General features: G+C 45.1%; 1 protein-coding gene across 1 annotated transcript in view; it reads right to left on the bottom strand.

The window, feature by feature from the left end:
* Positions 1 to 12,664: 12,664 nt before the first annotated feature.
* PDK1 (pyruvate dehydrogenase kinase 1) overlaps positions 12,665 to 18,422 on the bottom strand; it is a 92,367-nt gene continuing 86,609 nt past the window's right edge. The window contains exons 10-11 of the mRNA XM_075317331.1: positions 16,528 to 16,641; positions 12,665 to 13,868 (exon numbers count right to left, since the gene is read on the bottom strand). Coding sequence (XP_075173446.1) covers positions 13,728 to 13,868; positions 16,528 to 16,641 — 255 coding nt within the window. The 3' untranslated portion in view covers positions 12,665 to 13,727. The remainder of the gene's footprint in view (positions 13,869 to 16,527; positions 16,642 to 18,422) is intronic.

Raw genomic sequence — 18,422 nt, 5'->3', positions numbered from 1 at the left:
TATCGCTACCATCAAAACTCCACTAACCGTTTTAATAATCAGCAGTTTGGTCACATAGAATAGCTTCAGAGCAGATCTTTAGTTTGGGCTCACACAAGGCTCTGTTCACACTAGCCTTGTATAGTTCTGACCGAATCACTAATGGAAACCTGTTTATACAGTATGTGCAGATTAGTTTCCAATAATTTTTTTTTATTTTATAGCAGCTGCCATTTAAGTCTTTTCATAGTCTTCCAAATCCTCTGTGGAGACAGGTTAGTGTAGCCGCCACTTGATGGAGCGTAGGATGCTGTAGCCCTCAGCATGTAGTGAGCTCCCTCTAGTGGTGGTTGAAGGTAGTCAGCTGGTTCTATTTCAAATTGTAATAGTCATTTCAGGCAAACTTGGAGCAGAAAGTCTGTATTCCGCTAGCCCCTCCCTCCTCCATGGAACTTTATAAGCACCAACCGTCATTCTCTGTAATGGTATCCACTGAAGACATTGTACTAGTGAAAGCTTCTTATATTCACTTGTAGTAATTGATTCTGAACAACAAATTATTAAAACTATTACACTTTAAATCTGTCTATGCAGAGGATTCGAAGCGGTGTATGAGAAACTGGACTCTGAATGCCTCCAACAGAATGTATTGAACTCAAGATCAGTTTTTCATTTTGATATATATAAAAAAAGAAAAAAAAAATATACGAGAAATTCACTAAAGGGGTTTTCTCTACACTCAAATGCTATCACAAACCCCAACCGTGTTAATAAAGTGTTAAACATTGCACCCTATGTGGTCCTTGGTTGGCACCTCCTCCTTTGACTGCCTGCAGCTCCACTAAAGCAGCACTGCTTTCCTGTACAGTGGTCTGTGTTGTGGTTTCAATGCTCTCTGCCACCCTGTACTTTTACACAACTTGTCCTGAAAAAGATGTAACCAATGCCAACTCTTTATGTATACACTAGTATCATTTTGGGTACTTGGCTACTTGCAGTGAGCAAGGTACATGATGTGCATTGTTGTAATGCCAATTTATATGGTACAAAGAAAGACTATTTTGATATTTTTGTTGTTGCAGTGGTTTATATGGGATATGTTTTTTTTTTTTATATTTATAAACTTGAATACATGTATTTGACGCAAAAAAATATTTTTGCAATTGGGTTTCATTAATGTTGCACCGCATGGTTTTTAGAAGGCTTTTGATTACCTGCATATTCCATTTTTATGGTGTCTAGTCAAAAATCCTTCTCTTCCTCCTGACCAGTCATTTAGCCCAGAGTCACACTTGCGAGTGACTTGTGCGAGTCTCGCATCGCATCACCCGGCACGGCCTGACGTTCTCTGGACAGGAGCATCTTAGCTGCATAGAAATACATTCACCCGACCTGCTCCTGCCAGGAGAGTGTGCGACCATGCCGAGTGACATGATGCAAGACTCGCACGAGTCACTTGCAAATGTGACTTCGGCCTTAGATATATTGTCACTGGTCAGCGTGCGTCTTTGCGCCCCTAGGACAGATTCCTCACATGCTTAGATTCCCTGTTTGTGGTCTGGAGAGTCATCATAATGCTCATCCATGGTTTTCTATGTCCCCCAATGAAGGCTCCAAGATAGAAGATTTTGGGTACTCACCGTAAGATTTTTTTATTTTATATATTATAATATTTATTCATTTATATAGCGCTATTGATTCCACAGCGCTTTACATACATTGACTACACTGTCCCCATTGGGGCTCACAATCTAAATTTCCTATCTGTAGGTCTTTGGAGTGTGGGAGGAAACCGGAGGAAACCCACGCAAACACGGGGAGAACATACAAAGTCCTTGCAGATGTTATCTTTGGTGGGATTTGAACCCAGAACCCCAGCGCTGCAAGACTGCAGTGCTAACCACTGAGCCACCGTATCGCCCCCATATTATGAACACACTCCCATAAATGCAGCCACCTGAATACAGTTTTTATTGATTTAGTTCTCTTTTTAACAGCGCCCGTGTGAATAGGGTCAATATCACAAAATGATCTGTTAACATATCTACCACATCATAAACTTTTTTCTTTTTCTTCCCTTTTCACAGCTGCAAAAAGTAACAGACAAAATATATTCTGGAAATATTTAAAAATAAAATAATTAATAAACAAAAAACAAAGCCTATATTCACGGTCTAACAAATGTAAAGAAAAGGCCAAAACAAAAAAGGCACAATACTGAAAATTAACATTAGAAGGCCAAGATCAGAAATCCAATTTGCTCAAAAAAAAAAAAAAATACAGTGATGGTTATTTATAAAATAAAAACATTTGTATCCCAGAGGTTAAGGACTTGTTCACCTTTGCTGTTCTAGGAGCCTTAAAGGGGTATTACCATCTTTTACATTTATGGCATGAAATTATAGTAGATAAGGATCCAACCAACAACTGGGCTTTATTGCTCCCTACTGGCACTGGAGAGGTGGTCGGAGTTACCATTCATATGTATGTGAATTCCAACCAGTTCTCCATTGAAAGCAGCTACGTTCTATACTGTAGATGTAGGTTCTACAGGATAAAAGATGGAAATAGCCCAAAAATGTATTTACCAGTCTGTAAAATAAAAATAAATAGGTGCCCCCAAACATAAGTGTTACACAAAGTCTCAAGCTTCGGAGAAGAGCAGCTCAGTCACGTGGACTCCCATATTTGATATTGTATTGATCTAGAATTCTGCACAATGGAGCCATAGCTTTAGCTTAAATTGCACCAATCCCCAGGATTTTCCTATATAACCTAAAGCCAGCTGGCACTATCAGGCTGATTCTATACAGACCTGTAGTGGTCAGCTCGGATGTATAGGTTTTGAAAGACAAGCAAGTAAAGTTTGTAAAATCAGCAGCTTGCTGATTGACAGCAGCTGACAACTATGAATACCCACCCCTGTTATTTATGCTATTTCTATTATACAATCGATTTACTTTGTGACCAAAAGGACCTATGCTGATGTCATACCCATGTGACCAGAAGGGGTGGGGCCTCATCCAACATAGCGGATACCAGGAAGCACCATTTTTCTGTTGCTGAGGCTCCACCCCTTCTGGTCACATGGGTATGACATCAGAACAGGTCCTTTTAGTCACAAAGTAAATCGATTGTATAATAGAACCATCATAAATAACGGGGAGGGGATAACTATGAATACCCCCAGCTATCAGCTGATCGGCAGCTGCTGTCACCCAACAAGCTGCTGATTTTACAAACTTTACTTGCTTGTGTTTCAAAACCTAAACATCCGAGCTGACAACTAAATGTATGTAAAGAATAAGCCTGATAGTGCCAGTATAGCACTGGCTTTCGGTTATAAAGGAAAATCCTGGTGACTGGTGTATTTTAAAGGGGTTTTCCACACTTTTTATTTTAAGGTAAAAAAAAATAAAAAAATAGTCAGTATATATATATATATATATATATATATATATATATATATATATATATATATATATATATATATATATATTATATATTATATATATATATTACACAAATACACACATACTTCCATTCATTGGCACAGTAATCCATGATCTCCAACCAGTCTGCTTACTAACTCTTCTGGCAGGGACAGGGACTTGACCACTCCATCCATTCAGTGGCCGCAATTTGATCAACCTATCGTTCACGACGGCAAAGGCTGACTGGCTGCAGTGGTCATGTGACATTCCCAGCAGAAGAGAAAGTGAGATCGTGAGTGTGTATGTAAATAAAGAATTCACAATATGAATGTTACTCACTTACTTGGAGCATTTTATATTATGCTCTTTGGCTCCATTGTGTAGCAAGAAAAAACAAAATACACTTTGTCCTCCACAAATGACGCATTTTTTTGCTTTGCTTAATTCATGTTCTTGCTTTTTCCTAAAATAACAACATGTATACAAATTGCAGAAAAATATCTATATAGGCAGAACAGGTTCTTTTTAAAAGCCTGTATTAGTATTTTAGGAAATTTAGGATAAATTCTGCAGAAAGCCAGACGGATGACATGACAAAGTACACAGGGGAAAGAAATGTGACCCCTAATATTCAGCATTGTAGTCCATAAAATGTATTGCTACTATTAAGCGTCACAACACACCAGATATTGAAATACAGACACAAACATAATGGAGGGGCGAGGGCAATAGTTTACAGTGTGAGGAAATTGCTTTGACTTGAAATGCTGGTTTTTATTAAAGAGCATTTACCTTAAACAAAAAATAAATTTTACATATTCCTATTTTTATTTTTTTTGAAAAACAAAACAAAAAAAAAAGAAGGGAATTTTGTTTACTTACCGTAAATTCCTTTTCTTCTAGCTCCAATTGGGAGACCCAGACAATTGGGTGTATAGCTATTGCCTCTGGAGGCCACACAAAGTATTACACTTAAAAGTGTAAGGCCCCTCCCCTTCTGGCTATACACCCCCAGTGGGATCACTGGCTCACCAGTTTTAGTGCCAAAGCAAGAAGGAGGAAAGCCAATAACTGGTTTAAAGACCAATTCAATCCGAGGAAACATCGGAGAACTGAACCATACCACATGAACAACATGTGTACCCGAAAAAACAGAAAAACCCCGAGAAAACAGGGCGGGTGCTGGGTCTCCCAATTGGAGCTAGAAGAAAAGGAATTTACGGTAAGTAAACAAAATTCCCTTCTTCTTTGTCGCTCCATTGGGAGACCCAGACAATTGGGATGTCCAAAAGCAATCCCTGGGTGGGTAAAAGAATACCTCATGATAGGGCCGTCAAACGGCCCTCTCCTACAGGTGGCCAACCGCCGCCTGAATGACTTATCTACCTAGGCTGGCGTCTGCCGAAGCGTAGGTATGCATCTGATAATGCTTGGTAAAAGTAAGTAGACTCGACCAGGTGGGTGCCTGACACACCTGCTGAGCCGTAGCCTGGTGCCGTAATGCCCAGGATGCACCCACGGCTCTGGTAGAATGGGCCTTCGGCCTTGAGAGAACCAGAAGCCCAGTAGAACTGTAGGTTTCAAGAATTGGTTCCTCGAGCCCCCGAGCAAGGGTGGATCTGGAAGCTTGCGACTGTTTACGCCGACCAGCGACAAGGACAAAGAGTGCATCCGGGTGGCGCAGGAGCGCCATGCGGGAAGTAGAACCTGAGTGCTCTCACCAGAACCAACAGATGCAAATCTTTCTGAAATTGATGGACTGGACGAGGACACAAAGAAGGTGAGGTGATATCCTGATTGATATGAAAATGGGATACCACCTTAGGGAGAAATTCCGGAACCGAACGCAGAACTACCCTGTCCTGGTGAAGGACCAGGAAGGGAGTTTGTATGAGAGCGTTGCTAGCTCGGAAACTCTCCTAAGAGACGAGACCGTTACTAGAAGGCCACTTCCCGTGAAAAACGGGAAGGGAGACATCCTTCAAAGGCTCGAAAGGCGGCATCTGGAGAGCAATTAGAACCTTGTTCAGATCTCAGGGCTCTAACGGCCGCTTGTACGGAGTGCTGAGAAGACAAACTCCCCGTAGGAACGTGCGTACCTGAGGAAGTCGTCGTTTCTGAAAAAATACAGATAGCGCTGAGATTTGTCCCTAAAGGGAACTGAGCGACAACCCATTTTCCTACCTAGATTGCAGGAAGGAAGGAAACATAGACGATGCAACCGGCCAGGGAGAAACACCCTGCGCCGAGCACCGAGATAAGAACATCTTCCACGTCCTGTGGCCAATCTTGGCGGACGTTGGTATGCTAGCCTGTCTCATGGTGGCAACCACGTCCTGAGGTAATCCTGACGACACTAGGTTCCAGGACTCAATGCCACACCATCCGGTTGAGGGCCGTAGAATTCAAATGGAAGAATGGCCCTTGAGACAGCCAGTCTGATTGGTCTGGTAGTGCCCCCGGTTAGCCTACCGTGAGGCACCACAGAACCGAGTACCACAACATCCTCGGCCAATTTGTAGCGACGAGGATGGCGCGGCCGCAGTCGGTCTTGATCTAGCGCAGTACTCTGGGCAACAATGCCAGAGGTGGCACCTAAGGTAGCTGGAACTGCGACCAATGCTGAACTAAGGCGTTTGCCGCCAGAGCTCGATGATTGTGAAACCGTGCCATGAAGCTGGCACATTGTTGTTGTGCCGTGACGCCATTAGATCGACGTCCGGCCTCTGTCAGCGGCGCCAGATCTCCTGAAACCCGTCCGGGTGAGGAGACCATACTCTTTCGGCCACACTTCAGCGACTTAGGAAGTCAGCTTCCTAGTTTCCACACTTGGGATGTGAATTGTGGATATGGTGGATGCCGTGTCTTCCACCCACATCAGAACCTGCCGGACTTCCTGGAAGGCTTGCCGGTTGCGCGTTCTTCCTTGGTGGTTGATGTATGCCACCGCTGTGGAGCTGTCCGACTGAAGTCGGATATGCTTGCTTTCCAGCCGCTGTTGGAAGGATTGTAGGGCAAGATACACTGCTCTGTGTTCAAGAACATTGATCTGAAGAGTGGACTCTTGCTGAGTCCACGTACCCTGAGTGCTGTAGTGGAGAAAAACTGCTCCCCACCCTGATAGACTCGCGTCTGTCGTAACTATCGCCCAGGACGGGGATAGGAAGGACCTTCTTTTTGACCAAGAGGTGAGAAGAAGCCACCACCGTAGAGATTCCTTGGCCGCCTGAGAAAGAACGACGACTCTGTTGAGGGACGTCGACTCCTCGTCCCATTGGCGGAGAATGTCCCATTGTAGTGGACGCAGTAAAACTGCGCGAAAGGAACTGCCTCCATTGCTACCATCTTACGTAGGAAGTGCATGAGGCGTCTCAATGTGTGCGACTGGTTCTTAAAGAAGAGCTTGCAGCCCGTAGTGAATGCTGTTTGTCTAGCGGCAGCTTCACTATCGCTGAGAGAGTAAGAAACTCTATGCCTAGATATGTTATCGATAGGGTCGGGGTCGGATCTGACTTTAAAAAGTTGATGATCCACCCAAAACTCTAGAGAGTCTCCAGCGCAACGTTCGGGCAGTGTTGGCATGTTTCCTAAGAGAGTGCCTTGACAAGTAGATCGTCTAAATACGGGACCACAGAGTGACCCTGAGAGTGCAGGACTGTGACTACTGCTGCCCTGACCTTGGCGAATACCAGTTGGACTGTCGCTAGCCGGAAGGTAGAGCTACGAACAGAGGGTGTTCGTCTCCTATAACGAAGCGTAGAAACGCTAGTGCTCTGGATCAATCGGCACGTGTGGATAAGCATCCTTGATGCCTAATGATGCTAGGAAATATCCTTGGGACCTTGAGGCGATGACATGGCGGAGGGATTCCATCCGGAATCGCCTGGTGTCCACGAGCTTGCTGAGCATTTTTAGATCCAGAACGGGACGGAACGGCCCGTTGTTATAGGTACCGCAAAGAATTTGGGGTAAAAACCGTGACCTTGTTCCTGAAGAGGAACGGGGGTCATCACTCATTCTGCCTATAGAGTGCACCCTGTTTGCAGAAGAGCAGCGGCCCGGCCGGGAGGTGGAGAAATTCTGAAGAATCGAGTTGGAGGACGAGAAGTGAGCTCTATCCTGTACCCGTGAGACAGAATGTCTCACACTCAATGGTCATTGACCTATGGCAGCTAAATATCGCCAAGGCGGGAGAGCCTGCTACCGACCGAGGCCGCAAGTCATGAGGAAGCCGCCTTGGAAGCGGGTTTTCAGACTGTCGCTTTTTTGGGCGAGACTGAGCCCGCTAAGAATCTTAGCTCCTCTGATCCTTTTGAGTCCACATTGGACGAGGAAAAATGGGACCTGCCCGAGCCTCGAAAAGGCCGAAAACCCCGACTGCCTCTTGCTCTGTTGGGGTTTGTTGTGTCCGGGCTGAGGAAAGGATGAATCCTTACCCCTGGACTGTTTGATGGTTACATCCAACGCTCACCAAACAGTCGGTCAGCAGAAAAAGGCAACTGGTTAGGCAACCTTTTTTGGAAGCAGAATCTGCCTTCCATTCACTTAACGAGCAGACCAGGCTCTGCTTAAAAACACGGAGTAGCGGGGGCTACCGCCGCACGGTTCGCAGAGTCCAGGACAACCTGAATCGCGTAAGAAACAAATGCAGACATTTGAGAGGTTAAGGATGCCACCTGCGGCACAGATGTACGTGTAACCGTGTCAATCTGTGTAAGACAAGCTGAAATAGCTTGGAGTGCCCCAAGGGAGAGAATGCCGGAGCCAACGGTGCGCCGACAGCCTCATAGATGGCTTTCGACCAGAGATCCATCTGTCTGTCAGTGGCATCTTTGAGTTTGCAGTTCCATCTCCCACTGCAACTATGGATCTAGCTACAAGCCTGGAGATTGGAGGATGCCGCTCGGGACATTGGGTCCAGTCCTTGACCAAGTCAGGGGACAGGGATAACGTGTATCCTAAGCCGTTTGGAGAAGCGCATATCTGGATAAGCGTGGTGTTCCTGGACTGCCTCTCTGAAGGCAGAGTGGTCCAGAAAAATACGTGAAGCTGACTCCTCCACTGGAGGAGCTGTGAGAAATAACCCACATTCTATAGATGGACGCTATAAGATTATTTACTATGGCGTCACAATCAGGTGTATCCAGATTGAGAGCGGTCTCAGGATCAGAATCCTGAGCCGCTACTTCCGCCTCATTACACAGCGAGTCCTTCTGTTAGGACCCTGATGAAACCGAGGCCGCTCATAGCGAGCCCACTTAGGCTGTCTGGGACTGACGTCCGTGCAGAGCCGTGACTCTGGGATGCGTGTGACATTCCCGGAGCTGTTAGTTATTCACACTGAGGGGGGCCATGGATCAATGATTCAACAGTGCCCATATTGTGAGAGACATGTCCGGACTGCTAGGCTTCTAGTATCATAGCCATAGTCTCAGAAAAACTGTCAGTAAATACTGCAGACACCGTCCTCATCCCCTGGCCATTAGTGCATACAATGGGAGTCTATGTACCTGCCGGCCGTATAGCCGTACATGCTGTACCAGCTGTATAGAAAAACATGTGGTTCTGCACCTTTGTTTTACACAGAGAATATGCTGATAACTCCTCCGCATAATCCAGGAGGGTATATACAACGTGCGACCAAACAGTGCAATGTATATAGTACAAGCATATCTATAAGTGCACTTCTGCACTAGTGGGGTTAGCACCACAGGTGCTGCTTAACGCCTGTTACAGCGATTGTGTGACTATCAGAATGCCAGGGTCTTCCACACTTGTCTCTGTATCGTACAGAAACTGACACTAATGGCTGCCGGTGTCCTTGTAGAGAAGGAAGCCGTGGGCGTGCCTGAGAAAGTGCGGGAATCCGGTTTCACAGTGCACACAGTGAGAGGGGTGGAGTATGCAAAACATACTCCAGCTCTCAGCTCTGCTCTATGCAGCGTCACGCCCCTACCCTGACTGTCAGGGCTGTGGGCGGTAACGAAGGGAGACTAGGCCCAGAAGCCGGGGACTCGAGTTAACAGCGCGGCCGCCGTAAAAGCGCGGGCCGCGCTGAAGTCCCCGGCGCACCACAAGTGCCAGCCGCGCCGCAGTCCCAGCGGCCGGCGCGACCGATTCATAGAAGTGGCCAGCGTCCCGCCCCTCTCCTGACTGGCAGGTCTGGGGGCGGGAACGAACGGAAGCAGGCCGCAAAAGCCGGGGACTCTAGTTATCAGCGCGGCCGCCGTAAAAGCGCGGGCCGCGCTGAAGTCCCCGGCGCACCACAAGTGCCAGCTGCGCCGCTGCCAGCGGCCGGCGCGACCGATTCCTGGAAGTGGCCAGCGTCCCGCCCCTCTCCTGACTGGCAGGTCTGGGGGCGGGAACGAACGGAAGCAGGCCGCAAAAGCCGGGGACTCTAGTTATCAGCGCGGCCGCCGTAAAAGCGCAGGCCGCGCTGAAGTCCCCGGCGCACTACAAGTGCCAGCCGCGCCGCAGTCCCAGCGGCCGGCGCGACCAATTCCCATAAGTGAGCCTGCTTCAGCAAAGCTGAATGAGGCCATGGCACAGGCGCCGCAGCGCTGATGTCCCCCGGCGCACTACAACACCCAGCATGCTGCGGTGTGAGCGCCAAATGCACGGGGACACAGAGTACCTTGAGGAAGCAGGGCCATGTCCCTGATGTACTCCGCTCCATCCAGCATCTTCTCCAGGGGCTGTAGATGGAGCACGGTCTCAGTGCCTGGAGACCGGTAAATCCCACTTCACCCAGAGCCCTGTAAAAAGGGATGGGGAAGGAATCAGCATGTGGGCTCCTGCCGCCGTACCCGCAATGGGTACCTCAACCTTACAAACACCTCCGACATACAGTGGGGTGAGAAGGGAGCATGCTGGGGACACTATATGTGTCCTCTTTTCTTCCATCCGACATAGTCAGCAGCTGCTGCTGACTAAAAAGTGGAGCTATGCGTGGATGTGTTGCCTCCTTCGCACAAAGCACAAAACTGGTGAGCCAGTGATCCCACTGGGGGTGTATAGCCAGAAGGGGAGGGGCCTTACACTTTTAAGTGTAATACTTTGTGTGGCCTCCAGAGGCAATAGCTATACACCCAATTGTCTGGGTCTCCCAATGGAGCGACAAAGAAAATATATATATATATATACACACACACACACACACACACACACACACACACACACACACACACAGGTATATACATATACATATATATATATATATATATATATATATATATATATATATATATATATATATATATATATACATATACATATACATATACATATACACACACATATACATATATATATAGATACATACACATATATATACATATATATATATATATCTATATATAGATATATATAGATACATACACATATATATACATATATATATATGTAGATACATACACATATACATATATATACATACATACAATATATATATATATATATATATATATATATATATATATATATATATATATATATATATATATATATATATATATATATATATATATATATATATATAATGCCTACTTTACACAATCTTTTTGTTACAAAGATTAACAAAAACTAGCCCCAGTCCTGGGATCCCAGTGCTCATCTGTGTCGGATAATCTGGCAGCAGAATTGCAGTGCCATTTAAAGGAAAAAGGAGGAATTAAATGGGGCCTTCTAAATCAATAGGCTGCTTGTGTAATATAAGGATGAGCCACATCATCCAGAGAGAGACATATAGGTCCGATTCATCAAGACCAGCATGAGCAACACCGGTCTTGGAGGCGTATCGGAGTCAGATGCTCCTGATTCATTAACAGGTGCGCATATGCACTACAGTGCTTTGCTCTGCTCTCAACAGGCTATAGAAATACACCTGTGCAGGAGCAGAATGGAGGACCCGATGCAGATGACATAGGACGCATCATCCATATGAATCAGGGAAAAAGGATGGCGATCGTAAGAACAGAAGAGGCACCGCATCAAGACCAGGGATGCCCATTGACCAGACTGCCCCGGCTAGTGTTATAATACAAGGTCTTTTTAGGTCTTGTATAGGGGATAGGGGACATGCATATTAGAATGCTGTAAAAGGGCTGGGTGGTACTTTGTAGTGGGGAAACCTAGTGATGGGTTCCATTTAGGCTATGTACGCACGTTATATATTTTCATGTGTTTACGCAGCGCTTTGCACTGCAGCGTAAGCGCATGCGTGCTGCGTCCCCAGCAAAGTCTATGTGACTTGTGCAAACTCCATCCGCACGTTGCGTTTTAGAACGCAGCGATTTGCATGCTGAAATTTGTTGCCGAATGGCTGCGTTCAAAAAAGCAACATGTCACTTATTTTGTGCACTTTGGATGCTGCTCCCACGTTGTCTATAGGGAGAGAAAGCATCCAGAGCACATGAATTCTGCATCAATTCGGCAGTCACAATACATGCGGTTTGCAACGCACATGCACGGCCAAATCGCTGCAGAATTTTCAGAATGACACTATGCAATGTGCGCACATAGCCTTAAAGTGTTTTACCCCAGATATCTGGTGAAAACTGATGACTCAGGACCCCAATCTTTATATCGGCCCTGGATCATTGCGAAAGGTTCTGAACTAGGGATTCTGAGTGTACGCGCACACAACTTCGCTTTCAGGCAGATTTCGCCTGAAAAATATAAAGAATGAACATAATGCACAATAATATAAAAGCGACTTGCTCTGAATATGTTCCTACTTTTAACTGCTTCAGGCTTTGGAAACTGGGAGGAGGTTAAAAGAAGCAAAGTTCACTCTTCTGGCGGCTTCCGCTTGGAAGCCACTCGCTAATAAAAGATTGAGCAAACTGGATGCCATGTGCACAGACTTGGCAATGTAAGTAGAAACTCATTTTCTAACAATGAAAGTAGTGATGAGCGAATACTAAAAATTCAGGTTATTCATACTGAATACCTAGTACTATTCCGGTAGTCTTTACGACTAACAAGGAAGTCAATGTGGAACCCGAGCATTTTCCTGGGAAATCTTCAAAAATGCTGGGGTTCCCCATTGACTTGCATTAGGTTCGTTATTTGTGACGAATACTGGAATAGTGCTAGCAGCACATCCATAAAAAATGCTGAATTTATTTATTCCATATATAAAATGTTTAAAAAGGACAAAAAGACGTGTTTCGAGAATAACCCTTGACCGTGAACAAGGGTTGTTCCCGAAACGCGTCTTTTTGTCCTTTTAAACATTTTATATATGGAATAAATAAATTCATCATCTTTTATGGATGTGCTGCTGGACCTTTGAATCTTTATGGTTACCTCTCTTAGCTCAAGAATCTCCGTGCACCATCATAAGGACTTAAACTGTATATGGCTACAACCATGCAAAGTCTTTCATGTTTCATTGCATTCTTGTTTTTTGTTTTTTTTTTTTGGTTTTGTCTCTATTTGGGGGTTTGCCTTAGTCTGCAGCCCTGCTTATTGTATCCAACCTTAATTTTTCAATAAAAAAAAGAGATTAAACATAAGGACTTCCACGGGCATGCGGTGAGCTGGATTTGGAAGTTTTTTCCCCTATGATTGTTTTTTTCTGGAATAGTGATCAGTATTGGGTACAAATAACGCAAACCCTAATATTTAGTATTCGCTCATCACTAGATCAAAGCAAGTATTGGGGTAAGTCAAAGTAAGCTTTGACTTTCCCCAAATGTTTCCAGAAAATAATCAATGGCTACATGAAAAAAAATAAACAATCACGTCAGTATAGAACAAATAAGATTGGTAATAAAAGGACAACCCCTATGAGTGAATGTGCACATTGTAGAGGGGGCCCCGAGGCGGCTCCTGCTCCTTGTATATTAGATGGTTTCCCGTTTAGTTCTTCTGCAGGGGCATAACACTGATTGAGGGAGATTTGCACCGGACCTGATACATATTTAGAAAAAGGGGTTGATAATACAGAACAACCCCTTTAAATTAGGATTTTATTTTTTTTTTTTTATTTAGGGGAAATGCTCTTTAACATCATCGTCTGGCATGGCCTCGTTATAATCAGACTATACCTTATTGATCAGCTTATGAGAATATATTTCTGTATATTATCTATGAAATATGGATTTCAGCTCCTCCTCCACCGATCATCCCGACACACCGTGTGTCTTATAGTGTGGTTTTCTTATATACCTGGCAAGGGTTAAGCTTGTACAATACAGGTCATCACAGAATGCACACTTTATACCCACTGAAAAATATATGGAAGGTGCAAACCGGACAATGCTACTGTGGGACAAGCCGGGTCCAAGATGTGCTGAAAGCGAGGAAGGTTCAGCTGCTGCGGAATGTGGTCATGTCTTTAGGCTCGCTGCTCGGCACACACCAATCGTCAGCTTCGTGGTTGGTTTTGTAATGTTTCCACGCAGATTTATTATACACTGGAAGCCTCTCTACCGATTCTGTAGATAAAGCCTGGGTATGGAGGGGAAAACAGAATTAGTTCTTACCGGTAATTCGGTTTCTAGGAACCCTCCACGACCGCACGGATATTCTGTGGTGCTGTCGTGGAGGGTGACTAGAGAAAAATACATTATTTACAACTGCAGCCCGGGAAGAGATTCACTACATGGACAAGTATAGGGATAAATCCACAATATACCTTTTATGACATCCTAGTCTATCTACATCCATAGGCATAAATATGGAGTCCTCCCTAAAATAACATTCTGATTATATAAAGACAACCTTGGCAGTGCCAGGATATTAGATTATGCTTAACCACCGTATTATATGCGCGTGTATAAGCCGACTTTTTCAGCACATTTTTTTATGCTGAAACCACCCCCTTCTGCTTATACTTGAGTGAGGGCCCACTTCCGGATTATATGAGACACTTTTTCCCCCCCAAAACTGGGAGGAAAATGGGGGTGCGTCTTATATTCCGGATAAAGCTAACAGGTTGGCGCGGCGGAGCGGGGATCACAGGACGGAGGGACAATGATACTATGACTTGGGGTGTTGCGGCTCAGGAGGGTTGGTGACACTGAGGGCCTTGAGCCTGCCGGCAGGCTGCGATTGACGTGATAGACTTCGAGAAAATGGCCGCCAAAGCAGTGCATGCTTCCGCGGCCATTTACTTGAAATCTCTCTCGTCAACCGCCGGCAGGTTCAACGGCACCACTGACCTTGCAGAATCACCGACCCTCCCGAACTACTGCCGACCTTCTGTCCTGTGACCCTCCTAAGCCGTGGACACCCCCGTCCTCTGAGCCCGCAGCACCACCAACTCAGTCTCCTGAGCCACTCTACCACCACAGTGAGCTAAGATACACTATGATTATAAGACGGACCCCCATTTTAACATTAAAAAATTGTTTTTTTCCCAACTTTACTTCTCTAAATTAGGGGGCATCTTATAATACTAGGCTTATTTGCAAGTCATTAACTTTTCCCAGGTTTTTGTGGTAAGAAGGGAATTTTGTTTACTTACCGTAAATTCCTTTTCTTCTAGCTCCTATTGGGAGACCCAGACAATTGGGGTGTATAGCTTCTGCCTCCGGAGGCCACACAAAGTTATTACACTTTAAAAAGTGTAACCCCTCCCCTCTGCTATACACCCTCCCGTGCATCATGGGCCCATCAGTTTTGGTGCCAAAGCAGGAAGGAGGAAACTTATAAATTGGTCTAAGGTAAATTCAATCCGAAGGATGTTCGGAGAACTGAAACCATGAACCAAAGAACAATTGAACATGAACAACATGTGTACACAAGAACAACAGCCCGAAGGGAACAGGGGCGGGAGCTGGGTCTCCCAATAGGAGCTAGAAGAAAAGGAATTTACGGTAAGTAAACAAAATTCCCTTCTTCTTTGTCGCTCCATTGGGAGACCCAGACAATTGGGATGTCCAAAAGCAATCCCTGGGTGGGTAAAGAATACCTCGATAAAAAAGAGCCGAAAAAACGGCCCCTTCTTACAGGTGGGCCACTGCCGCCTGAAGGACTCGCCTACCTAGGCTGGCGTCTGCCGAAGCATAGGCATGCACCTGATAGTGTTTTGTAAAAGTGTGCAGACTCGACCAGGTAGCCGCCTGACACACCTGCTGAGCCGTAGCCTGGTGCCGCAATGCCCAGGACGCACCTACAGCTCTGGTAGAATGGGCTTTCTATCTGAAGTTCTCCTCCGGCAGCAGCGATGATAACAATGGCTGCCAGCGTTCTGAGAGGAGGAGGGAGCCGTGGGCGTGCCTCAGAAAGTGCGGGAATCTGGTGCCCCACGGTGCTCAGTGAGGGGGGAGGAGGATACTAAGTATGCTCCAGCCCTCACCGCTGACGTTCAGTCTAGCGTCCCGCCCTTGCCCCTGACTGGCAGGCCCGGGGGCGGGAATATGCGGTACTAGGCCGCAAAAGCCGGGGACTCGATTTATAAGCGCGGCCGGCAAACAGGCGCGGTCGGCGCGGTAGTCCCGTCGACCCTAAACACAGAGCAGCTGCTGCAGCGTCCGATCCACAGGCGCTCTATGCGCCGTCCCCAAGGGGACACAGAGTACCTCAGAGAAGCAGGGCCTTGTCCCTGATGACATCCAGTCTCCTGTCCGTCAGGTTCCCACAGGGGCTGCGGAGGGAGCCCGGTCCCAGTGCCTGGTGACCGGTTAGGATCCCACTTCTCCCAGAGCCCCTAAGGGATGGGGAAGGATAACGGCATGTGGCTCCAGCCTTTGTACCCGCAATGGGTACCTCAACCTTAACAGCACCGCCGACCAAAGTGGGGTGAGAAGGGAGCATGCCGGGGGCCCTGGGGCCCTCTTGTCTTCCATCCGATAAAGTCAGCAGCTGCTGCTGACTAAAATGTGGAGCTTGCGTGAATGTGTGCCTCCTTCAACACAAAGCATAAAACTGATGGGCCCGTGATGCACGGGAGGGTGTATAGCAGAGGGGAGGGGTTACACTTTTTAAAGTGTAATAACTTTGTGTGGCCTCCGGAGGCAGAAGCTATACACCCCAATTGTCTGGTTCTCCCAATGGAGCGACAAAGAAAGTTAGGTGCCTCGACCTATATTCGGGTCGGCTTATACTTTTGAGTATATACAGTAGATTACAACAGGCTACTAATTATATCCACATCTTACCATACCTTAATATATATGACAGCATCAGTTCCATAGCCTTCTAAGGAATACAACTTCAGATCTCCCTGGAAGTACCGTGCATACAGTTTGGATATAGGCAATCCATAGCCGAACCCCGCCTGTTACCAAAGAAGAGAACACTGTTAATGGATTATATATATATATATATATATTTCATACAAATAATTGCTTATTATATAAAGTTTTGGTCACGTTGGGTTTTTTTTAATGAATTTAGTCAATCCTTCAATGGATCCACACACTTCAATTACACATCTACATTTGAAAAAAAATAAATGAAATTCTGTTGACCCAAGTATTTTTGCAGATTTTACCCCAATGAAAAGTGCTGATCGCAAATATAAAGTAGAAAAATATGTGGGAGAAATCTGTCATCAAAAGTTTTTAAAGTCATATAAGGGGTAATAAGAAATTTGGAAGAGAAGATAGCACATAATATATTTGTTTCATGCAAAGAAACGAGTCTATTGTTTAACGAAGTGAGCAATGGTGTAAATTTTATAATGTTAGGGGGAAATGTTCTCTTTTTCGATACCCTGGAATAGTTATGATCATGGTTTTCACGCTGTATACACCAGCAGAAGTCTGCCGCTCAATGGTCCTAATGGCTTGGTGAAAGAAAAACCTTTTTAAACAGCTAAATTGGCTGCGACTTGTAAGCTTCTTGAACGACAATGCTGCTGTCTGCTTTCATGCTGATTATAAAGGCAGGAAATTCTGTCATCATCAGTTTTATTAAGCAGTATTCCCATTAGTTACACCAATTGCATATGCAGCATTTCTTTTTGCATATTCAGCATATCTAAATAATATAATTAAAATTATATATAGTATATTATTACGGTAAGAATTCCTTAGCAAACAATGTTTTGCTGTAAAAAAAGATGGAGGAAACGGATGTGATTGTTTGGATTCAGCACATCAAAATTCGTAAGTATCACGTAATCTTGTACAGCAAAAATGATGTAGAGCAGAGTCCAAAGCAAGCAACTTTGAACTCCGTTTGAGCTTTACTTGGCCGTATCCATCTGTAAAGTTGGAATCAATAGCTTAGTCTACTGTGTACTGCTTCTGACGTGTCAAAGATGGATCGGGCAGGGCAAACCCCCCCCCCCCCCCCTCCCAAAAAAAAACAAAAAACAAAAATACCCCCAACCCTTAAATGGTGTCCAAAATCGCATGTTTTGGACTTTGTTTGATGATGGGAAGTGCATGGGGCCAATTCATCAAGGTACTTAGGACAGAAATCTGGTTGCTGACAGTCAATATAATGAGGTGCTGGCGGACAGGATGTAAAGTTCCAAGAAATCAGGTAGAGAATTTAATCGCACACTTAGATGAGTGGCAGGACACACAAGGACTTAGGCGCGGGAGTGAATCTTACCCACCATTCACAAGCAACATTTGTGAATAAGACCTGGATGGGTCGAAAGGTTTTCTACTTGGTCGAAATCATATCTGTATCTAAATTCATGTCCACTTGAAGGTCTACACCAGGGGTGGGCAATTCATTTTCCCATGGGGCCGCATGAGAAATTGGTTTAGAGGGCCGGACTAATATAATTAGCTCAGTTCTACCCAATATACTACATTACTACACCCCTCCATTTACTAAACCTGTAATAAACTACATCACTACACCCCCTATATACTACATCTGTAATATACATCACTACACCCCCATATATACCTGTATTATACTACACCACTATATACTACACCTGTAATATACTACATCACCATATAATACACCTGTAATATACTACACCCCCATATAATACACCTGTATTACACTACACCACTATATACTACACCTGTAATATACTACACCTCCATATAGTACACCTGTAATATACTACATCACTACATCCCTATATAC

This window comes from Anomaloglossus baeobatrachus, chromosome 7 (genome assembly GCF_048569485.1).
Source record: "Anomaloglossus baeobatrachus isolate aAnoBae1 chromosome 7, aAnoBae1.hap1, whole genome shotgun sequence".
Taxonomy (NCBI): domain Eukaryota; kingdom Metazoa; phylum Chordata; class Amphibia; order Anura; family Aromobatidae; genus Anomaloglossus; species Anomaloglossus baeobatrachus.
The sequence above is the reverse complement of the archived record's forward strand: the minus strand, read 5'-3'. Positions and strand labels throughout refer to the sequence as shown.